Here is an 11,377-nt window from a genome sequence, read left to right on the forward strand (position 1 = left end):
GGACCCTATGAAGCTATTGGTGGTAAGTCTTCACACTCTCATTTAGTTTTCCATGAGATCATAAAATGGTGAGGGTTTTGATTATGTGTGTTGAGTTGTGATAGATAAGAGCATTAAATTGTATGTCTCCTTTGGAATTAAATGCTTAGAATGATAAATGGTGATGATTGATGCAATAAAAATTATGGTGATTTGTAAATTATAACTTAGTGAAATTTTAGGTTGAAATTCAATACTTTATTAATTGATATGATGATAGGATTGAATAATTGAATTGTGGAGCATGTGGATGAGTCAATTATAGGATTTTAAGATGTGTGTGAGGGTTGAATTGAATTGAAAGCATTGGAGTGTAATGGCATGAGGAATTCGACCATATGGAAAGAAATAAGGAAAATGATGTGAAAATGTGGTACAACCAATGAGTGATGCCTTAGTGCATAAATGGTGAGTTAGTTAATGACTAAAAGGGGTGAAGTAATTGAATTAAAGGTTGGCCATTTGGCCTAAGTGGTTATTGTTGGGTGGTTTGCTGATGGAGGAAAAATATATGTTCTGATGGGGACGTTCCTCTGTTCTATATTGGTACTAGAACACAGAATTGTTCCCTTACTTCCAACCCAAGTGCGCAAGTGCACGCATCAAGTAATAATGGGTGTATTAAGGCCCAGATTATCGTTCCCGCGAGGATAGAACTCTAAAATATTGTCTTATACTATTTTATAAAGAATGAAAATGAGAAGAAAAGTTAGTAAATGAACTGTCTGGTCAAACGTTCCCTACTGTCTTGACAACGTTCCTCAGGAACAGTAAGTTCAGTCTCATGGCAAACAATTGCTCGTTGCGTTATGTATGTGATCCTTCCTGTTTAGAAGAAGGTGAGGTAATAATCATTGGAGTTTGATAGATACAAGATTAAATAAAGTAAAAAAATACTAAAACAGAGATAACTATAATTAAGAGACAACAGGGTGATGGTTTTAAAACAGTTTAACAGAAGGAACGGATTCACTGCTCCATTTTTAAATAGTTATTTTCTCTGCTCAAGACCTAACACTTTTTGGTTTTGTCCCAATTTCTTATCTGCCAACTCTGATTCCTCAGCTCATGGACTAGATGGTTCACAAGTTTCCATATTCCTATGGCTCCCTTGACTCCAACAGGTACTCAGCACAGAACCTTAAAATGGACGAAGTGGCCCCTGATTCATAAGGTGACCAATAGTGTTTTTGCCATGACACTACCTTCCCCCAATGGCTAAGCTGTCTGAAATCCCTTTCTTATGGAAGTTCCTTTCTCAGTATGTGTTCAATTTCCATTGATACACAATGAATATAGCTCACTTAGCCAAAGAAATACAAAAAGCTTCAGTCAAGAGTTTTGAAAATAATTCTTTAAGAGTTTTGCAGTTTACCCGTTCCACAGATAGTTCAGCCCATGGCTGATATTTTAAACATAATTATTCTAAATTGAAATCCCATAGACCCGAGATTCAACTCAGAGATAACGAATGGAACGAAAAGAAGAACACTTATATTAAATTAAAAGACAGTTTACAATAAAACAGAAAATGGAGAAGTTGGTTTGATGCTCGTTAGGAGTCTTAAGGGTCGATACAGAAAAGAGAAGATGGGTTGTCACTTAACTACAGTTACAACTTATATAAAACTAAACTACTAACTACTACTAGGTGATCTTCTTCTTTTAGGACTTCAATCCCTCCAGAATTCAATGATGTTTTTGTGTGTGGGACGTCCTATTTATAGGTGGAAGAGGAGTGGCAGTCTTGTAAATCCTTTGGAGCTGGTTCTTGAGTGAAGGGACGGGGCGGTGGCAACAGTGTGTAGAAGCTGTGCAAATTGCTTGATGGGACAATATTTGTTGATGATTAGCCGTTTTCTGCAGTCCCCCCATCCTTTGCTTTCTTCTTTGCCAATGAGAACTCTTGATTCTCTGCTCTTCACGTTTCCTGGTGCTTAAGTGGTGCACCGCCTCTGCTTTTAGAAGACTTTATATCCACGTTTCCTGCAAAGTGTACAGAGGCATTAAATGAGCAGAGCAGGTGCATTAAATGCTTCTCAATCCGTTCCCCTTTTAATATATTTTTAAGGAATACGTCACCGCACGTTCTCCCACTGTGTTTTTGTCACAAATGTGTAAAACAAGTGATTTTCATGCTGAGGTTGCTCATCAGATGAGGGAACATGTGGTATTTTGCCATCAAAATGGGCTTAGATGGGAACGAATTTACGTCCCATCAAATACCCCAAAACTAAACTGTTGGTTGTCCTCAAACAACTCAGAAATATTGTATTGGTCTGCCCAATTTCAAAGAATAGCTCAACAGAAAAAAACTTGAGCCAGTGAGCAATCATAAACTTTTTCAAAAATGAGCTACTCTCCATAGTTAACAAGTAAGAAGAATTTGTTCCCAGGTAAGTGAAGGTTGATGATCTTCTGCCTCACTATTACTCAGGGTTGGTGTTTGCTCTGTCCATTCCTGGATGTGATTCTTCTGAACTTGCTTTTCTGCTGCTTTCCTATGAAGTACATCTGTCTTTCCTTCCAAGGATCTTTTGATGGAAGAATGTATGGAAGTGTGGAAGAGTGGTGTCTTAATTGTGGGGTCAAGGAACGTTTACTTTTGTTCCTTTGAACTTGGACTTTTTCTGTTTGAGGGAACACCTTTTCTTGTACCTTTTTCCCCCTTCGAGGGAAGGTTTTTTGGTATCTTCTTCTGAATTCTTTTGAATGGATGTTCCCTTTTTCTTTGCTTTTCTTTCTTCTGTCCCTTTTTGTTCATTTTTGGATCTGTTCCTTGCCCTTTTTGATTGACCAAGTGGTGTGTTATAGATGGAGTGGAGGTGAGTGTGTGGTTCTGTTTGATCCTTAGTAGTGGAGTTCATCTGTTCTCCAGCAATACTTACAGCATCAAGGCAAGTTTAGAAGTTTCATTGTGGTTACACCTCAGGAACACTCTCATAAGTGAGTGTTTGACCTTTTTCCGTTCCTTACCAGCTTTAGTTCACACAGATCAGCTTCCTTCAAAATTCTGAAGATTAAATTCCCTGCACTTTTTCTATTTCAAGCACTCATAGAAAGAATAAGCACGATTGATCAGTGACTTTGTGTTTCATGTAGTTGGTTAATCAAAAGTTGGACAGTCTTAATACTATAACTGAAATGTATGTACCAAGCAGTTTGATAAAAAAAAGTCTTTTCATTACAAAAATGAATATTTACAAGGGAACGGAAAAGAAAAGAAATTGAAATAAACATTACTAGAAATAAACTAGACTAAAATAACTAGGAGGGTTTTCTCCTTTTCTCTCTCCTTCTCCCTTTTTTTTTGGAAAAAGAATTGGGTTTGTGTGGTCAGGGACCACCCTAAAACTACATTCCTGGAACGGAACGTATCTTATTTGGACTTTTGGAATGGAACATCAGACGTTCCCTCCTTTTGGGAGCTATGTGGTTAGGAGTAACCACCCCAAAGCTTTGGTCTTTGTCAGAGAGCAAATGTATCCACTGGGTTGCCTCCCAGTCAGCGCTTAGTTTAATGTCTTTAGCTAGACATGGTACTTACCTCTTAGGTGGATTCAGAAAGAGGGATACTTTCCTCTCTTTCTTTGAAGGTTTCATCATTGTATAGTTTCAACCTGTGTCCATTTACTTTGAAGGAACGACCATGTTCAGATCCTTGGATCTCAAAAGCTCCATTTCCTGCATCGTTTACAATTTGATATGGCCTCGTCCATCTTGATTTGAGTTTTCCTGGGAACAATCTGAGTCTGGAATTGAAGAGTAGCACTTTCTGACCAATTTTTAGGTCTCTGTTTCTGATCCTTTTATCATGCCACTTCTTCATCTTTTCTTTGTACAGTTTATGATTTTCATACGTGTTCCCCCTCAATTCCTCTAACTCTTCAAGTTGTAGCAGTCTCTTTCCTCCTGCTGCATTTTCATCCATGTTGAGGGCATATACTGCCCAGTAAGCTTTATGTTCCAGTTCAAGGGTAAGGTGGCATGCTTTGCCAAATATTAATCTGTATGGAGAATATCCTAAGGGTGTTCTATATGCAGTTCTGTAAGCCCATAATGCTTCATCTAACTTGAGAGACCAGTCTTTTTGAGAAGGATTGACTACCTTCTCTAAGATCTTCTTAACCTCTCGGTTAGATACTTCAATGAGACCACTGGTCTGTGGATGATATGGAGTTGCAACTTTGTGTCTGACTTTATATTTTTCCAACAATCTCTCAAGTTGGCGGTTAATGAAATGTTTCCCACCATCGCTAATGAGACAACGTGGGGTCCCATATCTGGTCAAAATGTTCTTCTTTAGAAATTTTATAACCACCTTGGCATCGTTAGTGGGTAAAGCAATTGCTTCCACCCACTTGCTTACATACTCTACAGCCATCAATATGAATCTGTTCCCACAAGAAGGAGGAAAAGGGCCCATGAAATCAATACCTCAACATCAAATAATTCAACTTCTAAAATTGGATTGAGAGGCATTTCATTTTGTCTGGTTAAGTTACCTTCCCTTTGACATTTATCACATTGTTTAGCATATTGAAGTGCATCTTTAAAAAGGGAGGGCCACAAAAAACCTGATTGAAGAACCTTGGATGCAGTCTTGATTCCACCCAGATGACCTCCATATGGGGATAAATGGCAGTGTAGAAGGATTTGAGGTTGTTCTTCTTCTGGGACACACCTCCTTATCATTAGATCTGCGCATCTTTTGAATAGTAGTGGTTCATCCTAGAGATAGTTCCTGCAACCATGAAAGAATTTTTTCTTCTGCATTGTGTTTGCCTCGTAAGGTTCTAGCCCTGCTGCAAGGAAGTTGGCTATATCAGCAAACCAAGGAACGTCTGTTTCTGTGTGACTGATGACAAATAATTGTTCATCGGGGAACGTTTCTTTGATTGGTAGCCCCACTTCAATGTGTTATAATCTGGACAGGTGATCTGAAATTTGGTTTTCACACCCTTTTCTTTCTTTGATCTCCAGATTGAATTCTTGCAGTAGTAGGATCCACCTTATCAATGTTGGTTTTGCTTCTTTTTTTGAGAAAAGATACTTGAGAGCTGCATGGTCAGTACGGATAGTAATTTTGGATCCTAAAATGTAAGGCCTGAATTTTTCGCAGGCATACACTACAGCCAACAGCTCTTTTTCAGTGACTGTGTAGTTCACCTGAGCTTCATTCAAAGTTTTACTGGCATAGTATATGCTACGAAAAAGTTTGTCCTTCCTGTGGCCCAGAACTACCCCAATAGTGTGATCACTTGCATCACACATTAATTCAAAGGGGAAGTTCCAGTATGGAGGTTGGATGACATGTGTGGTAATGAGCTTGTTTTTCAAGGATTCAAAAGCTTTCATGCAATCAGAGTTAAACTCAAATTTCATATCTTTTTCTAACAAATGGCACAAAGGTCTAGCTATTTTAGAAAAATCTTTAATGAACCTTCTGTAGAAGCCTGCATGCCCAAGAAAAGATCTCAGAGTTTTAACATTTACTGGTGGTGGCATTTTTGCTATGGCTTCTACTTTGGCTTGATCCTACTTCTAGTCCTTTTCTGGAAATCTTATGTCCCAAGACTATTCCTTCTCTCACCATGAAGTGGCATTTTTCCCAGTTAAGCACTAAATTAGAGGACATGCATCTTCAGAGGACTTCTTCTAAGTTATCCAAGCAGTGATCATATGACGTTCCTAGCACCAAAAAGTCATCCATAAAAACTTCTACTCCTTCACCTATTAGATCAGAAAAAATAGAGAACATACACCTCTGGAACGTTGCTGGTGCATTACATAACCCGAAGGGCATCCTTCTGAAGGCGAACGTTCCGTATGGGCAAGTGAAGGTTGTTTTATGTTGATCTTCTGGTGGTAGCGCAATCTGATTGTATCCCGAATATCCATCAAGGAAGCAGAAGTATTCCTTTTCTCCTAGATGATCCAACATCTGATCTGTAAAAGGGAGTGGGAAGTGGTCCTTCCTGGTGGCATTGTTGTGCTTTCTGTAATCTTGGCAAATTCTCCATCCTGTAACTTTTCTTACAGGTATTAGCTCATTTTTCTCATTTAATTCCACTGTTATGCCTCCCTTTTTAGGAACACATTGGACAGGACTGACCCAACTGCTGTTAGATATTGGATATATGATCCCTGCATCTAGCCATTTGATGACTTCCTTTCTTACCACTTCCTTCATTATAGGATTCAGTCTTCTTTGGTGTTCTACTGAAAAACTGTTAGGATCAGTCTATTCCTAGGGTCTTTATCTTTAAACGCATATTAACGATAAAATATTGGTGAGACATAAATATGATAAAGATAAAGTTTGCTCATATTTATTAATCATGAAATACTAAATAGAAAAAGGTGTTCATCTGATAAAATAGATTGTCTCTAGGACACCTATATACTAACAAATGCGTTGGTCATCTCTATGGAACAGAACGTAATTGTTTCTTCTTTGTTCAAACATTCCACTGCTGCTGGCTTGCTGATACTGTTGCTGCTGATTGTTGAATGGTCTTTGCTTCATGGGTGGCCTCCATTGGGGATTATAGTTCTGATCTTTGGAGATAGTTCCTCCAGGATTTGAATTGGTATTGCGTCCTGCTTGTGGATTGTCTCTGGTGAAGTTCTTGTTGCCAAAGTTCTCTACATAACACTCCAATGCAGTGGATGGGCAGTCTGTTGAGTCATGAAGGTCACCACAGGCTGAGCATGGTTCAGTCTCAGCTGCTGTGAGTTGCAGGACCTCCATCCTTGGTGCTTCTTGATCAGCTTACAGGTTCTTCACCTCATTCATAAGTGATGCCAGTTGGGCTTCCATGACAATTTGTTTATCTAGTTCTAGCATGCCAGGCTTCCTTACTGGGTTCACCCTATCTATTGGCCATTTGAGACATCTTTCAGCAGTTCCTTCTATGATTTCATACCTGGATTCAAGCGTTCATGTAAAAAAATATCTTCCTGCAACAAAATCTAAATGAGATTGAGAAGTATGGTCAAGTCCCTTGTAGAAAGATTGTAATACTCCCCAACTCTCTACCCCATGGTTTGGATATTTCCTGATGATGTCCATATATCTCTCCCATGCTTCATAGAGATTTTCTCCATAAAACATTCTGAAGTTAGAAATTTCTGCTCTTACATCAGCTTGTCGAGACATAGGGAGAAACCTCTCTATGAACTTGTTAGAGAGCTCCTCCCATGTGTGGATTGATCCAGGGGTGAGGCCGAACCTAAACCTGTGCTCGAGAAATAGCCCCCTCAAATACACAAGGCACGACTGATCAGTGAGCAGAGAAGTCTAAATTTTCGATTCATAGCCCCCAATTATGTATTCAAAGTTTCACTAATTGTTTTATTGAAGTGTTCCTAATTTATCACATTACATAACCATTCTTACCAAACCCAATGTGCGCTAAAAAACTAATGAGTATGCTGTAAATTTAACTGAGCCCCACATGCAATTTAAATGCCTCCAATTAGTCCACCTAGCAGTCCAGCAAGACTTAGAGGGAATCTATTTTCTGCTTACCACATGGACCTTTACGCTAGCATATACTAGGTTCAGGAGCTACCCAAATGAACAAAATCAAAGAAATGAGAATGACAAAATAAAAACTATCACTCTAAACTACGTAGACATACCGTAACAGTGGTTGAAAAAAAACTAGAGACTCGGTCTTTAACTCCTTGTGTGTGGTGTCCAGCCGAGCAAGAACAAAAGAGAGACAAGATGGTTCTCCCTTGCTCCAAAGCTCACGGCCCAGCCATGAGAGAAGATGAAACTTGAAAATTGAAAGATGAATCTGCTCCTATTGGAGGTCACGGTTTTTTTAGAAGGAAGGGGCAGATTGTAAGGTTATGTTATGGTTAGGTTTAATAAGATTAGTCTTCAGCCTCTTGCTTCACACCTTCAGCGCTTGGGGAAGAACAAATGTACGCTTAGTTGTTTATGTTCTCCTCTTTCTAGACTTACGGCTTTGAGGGGAAAAGAGTGGGGCTAAGTTTATTTTTTCTGAACCAAAAGATAGACCTGCAAGCAGATTTAGGGTTGCTATGCGCATAGGGGAAGAGAGGAAGGTGGCTTGTGATTCTGAACAAAAGTAAATGCAAGCAGTAAGATTTTTTGTGTGTGTGTTTCTTTCTTTGTTATGCGTACAAGATAATAGAGTGAAATGGACAGTGAGCTATTTTCTTAACCAATAGGGGTACATGCATTCTGATCCCAATGCCCAGCAAGAAGGTTTTGAGTTACTTTGATACCTACTAGGTGTGTAAGGAGGGAGGGTAAGAGAGTGGATGGGATGACCCCTTAGCCAATACAAGGACATGCAAGGCTGACTAGAGGTAATCCAAAAAAACAAACAATCAGAATTTTCCTCCTACATTTGCGCAAAAAGAAGGGAGTACAAGAGTGGAAGAGACTTTATTTGGCACCTAAAAAATAAGACATGCATAGGCTGATTTGATTTGGATGAAGTAGCAAAAAAATTAGAATTTCTTACACACCCTAGGCGCACATGAGGAGAGAGATAGAGATAGGTTTTTTGCCATGTGGTGGTCATTAACCAATTATGTGTTGCCTTGTGATATTCTTAAGATGAGGTTAGGATAAATAAAATTTTGGGCTGAACCTAACTATTCCTTAAGATGAGATTATGACAAACAAGATTTGAGGCTAAACAAAAATCCATCCTAATGCAATATGGGTCGTCGGCCTTTAGGTGAAGTGTGAGTCCCAAAATGTTTAAATCCAATACTTTAGTTGTATTTTGACCAGCCCATTAATCTAGGGTTTTCATGTCTTTTAAATATTTTTAATCCTCTATAAATGTCCTACACCTTCCTAATCGTACTTTAAATAAAGTTTTAGTTTGAACGGGATGTTACATCGGGGATTACTATTTCAATATTAATAGTAGCTATTAATTCTTTAGATTGGACCTTATTTCTGTTATTTAAATTCAGTTCTATTTTTATTTTATATAATCTGTATTTTGGTTTATGCGAGGTACCGTTGACACCGATTCCTTGCTATTCGACCCGGAGATAGAGAAAACAGCAAAAAGAAACAGAAAAACTTGCTAAAGAAAGAAGACAGCAAGAGGAAGAAGCTTCAAGCTCAACAAAACCAAGAGAAAAAGCAATGGCAGAAGAAAATAGAGTTCCTCCTCCACCTCCACCTCCACCTCCAAGAACATTGGGAGATTATATGAATTCTGCTAGAGTTCCACAGACAGCAAGCATTGTTAGACCACATATGGAAGCTAACAATTTTGAACTCAAGCCGGCACTGTTACAATTGATTCAGAAAGATCAATTTGCCGGAGGAAGCACGAAAAACCCCTACAGTCATCTGGAAGGCTTCCTGTTTTACTGTGACATGCTAAAAATGAACGGAGTCTCTCGGGATGCCATCTTGCTTAGACTTTTTCCATGCTCACTGAAAGACGAAGCAAAGGCTTGGCTGCATTCACTACCTGAAGGAAGTATCACCTGCTGGGATGACTTAGCTACAAAGTTCTTGGCCAGATTTTTCTCATCTTCAAAATTGGCGAAACTCAAGGCGGATATCACTTCTTTTGAACAAAAGGAAAGTGAATCTTTATATGAAGCATGGGAAAGATTCAAGGGACTATTCAGGAAATATCCACAGCATGGCATTGAAGCTTGGGATAAAGCGAGAATTTTCTTTCAAGGAATGACGCCAAACACCAGGACCTTAGTGAATGCCGCAGCAGGAGGATCACTGAAAACAAAAACTCCAGAGGAAGCTTTGGAATTAATAGAATCTCTAGCATCTCAAGAGTACGATAATGCTCCAGTACCACAGAGAAGAGCAGGGATTATGAAGCTTGATGGCTATGATGCCATCATGGCTCAGAATGAGCAGATTTTACAATCCAATAAGAAACAGCAACAACAGCTAGATGCTCTCACAAAGCAATTTTCTGAATTTCAAGTTTCTTCTGTTAATACTTCAGTAGCTTCTGTTAATACTCCTTCTATCACTTGTGGTATATGTACAGGTACTCATGCTACCAAAGATTGCAATTTCCACAAGTCAACTGAAAATGCTGAAGTTAATGGAATCTGGCATGATAAAAAAGCTCCATATAATCCAGGGAGGAACCAATACGGCAATAACCTGAATCAAGGGTGGAGAAATCAAAATCAAAATCAACACTCGGGATTTAGTTACAGTTCGAATCATCAACTGAATCCTCCTATGCCAGTGCAACAACAACCTCCACAACAATCAGAATGGGAGAAGGCTTTTGCACAATTATCCAAGACCACTGCAGATTACATTCAAAGTTCCAATAATTTCAGAGAGGACACTTCAACCTTTATGCAAGAGACAAGGGCCTCATTCCGGAATCAAGAAGCTTCTATGTGGAATCTTGAAACTCAGATTGGCCAGCTATCAAAGCAGTTCACTGAAAGAGTTCAAGGAACTTTTCCAGTAACACTATTCCAAATCCAAGTAGGGAACACTGCAATGCGATTACTACTATGAGTGAGAAAGCCATTGAACCTGTGGTAAATCCTTCAGTTGAGAAAAAGAAAGATGACGAACTTGCAACTGAAAAGGAAAAAGAAAAGGAAGTTGCCAAAGAATTTGCTGCAGAGAAAGCTGTTCCTGAAAAGAAAGAGTTCAAATGGGAGAAAAAGAAAGCTCAAGAAAGGCAAGAAAATCCATTGGAGCTCTCACCTTATGCAAAGATTCCATATCCGGAGAGGTTCAGAGAGGAAATCAAAAAGCAGCAGTATTCCAAGTTCCTTGACATTTTCAAGAAGCTGCAAATCAATATCCCGTTTACTGAAGTCTTGGAGAACATGCACAATTACGCAAAGTTCATGAAAGATCTTCTATCACGAAAGCGTAATCTACAAGAATGTGAGACGGTGACTCTGACAGAGGAATGCAGTGCCATTATCCAGAAAAAGTTGCCTCCAAAACTTAAAGATCCAGGAAGATTCAAGATTCCATGCACATAGGTAATATGGAAGTGAAAAATGTTCTATGTGATCTCGGTGCCAGCATCAACGTGATGCCACTATTTATGATGAAGAAACTGGGGATCACAAAAGTAAGGCCAACCAAGACAATAGTTCAACTGGCTGACCGCTCTACAAAACAAGCTTATGGAATCATTGAGGACATACTGGTAAAGGTTGACAAATTCATCATTCATGTTGATTTTGTCATCCTTGATATAGAGGAAAATTCTACTATTCCTATGATCTTCGGAAGACCTTTTTTGGCAACCTCAAGAGCGCTGATTGATGTACCGAAAGGCGAGTTGATCTTACGGGTAGACGGGGAGCAGGC

The 11,377-nt window shown here is 39.1% G+C and overlaps 1 protein-coding gene and 1 non-coding gene across 2 annotated transcripts; one reads left to right on the plus strand and one right to left on the minus strand.

Moving 5' to 3' along the window:
• The first annotated feature begins 9,187 nt into the window (after window positions 1-9,187).
• On the plus strand, window positions 9,188-10,561 carry LOC133285788 (uncharacterized). Its single transcript, XM_061483074.1, has one exon. It carries the CDS (start codon window positions 9,188-9,190, stop codon window positions 10,559-10,561), a length of 1,374 nt encoding a protein of 457 aa, XP_061339058.1.
• Window positions 9,599-9,705, minus strand: LOC133285856 (small nucleolar RNA R71). Its single transcript, XR_009748060.1, has one exon. It is a non-coding gene; the product is annotated as a small nucleolar RNA R71 (small nucleolar RNA).
• Window positions 10,562-11,377: the final 816 nt, after the last annotated feature.

The sequence above is a fragment of the Gastrolobium bilobum genome, unplaced genomic scaffold (genome assembly GCF_033153095.1).
Source record: "Gastrolobium bilobum isolate Gb01-03AN ecotype WA unplaced genomic scaffold, APGP_CSIRO_Gbil_v1 utg55130, whole genome shotgun sequence".
Lineage (NCBI taxonomy): Eukaryota > Viridiplantae > Streptophyta > Magnoliopsida > Fabales > Fabaceae > Gastrolobium > Gastrolobium bilobum.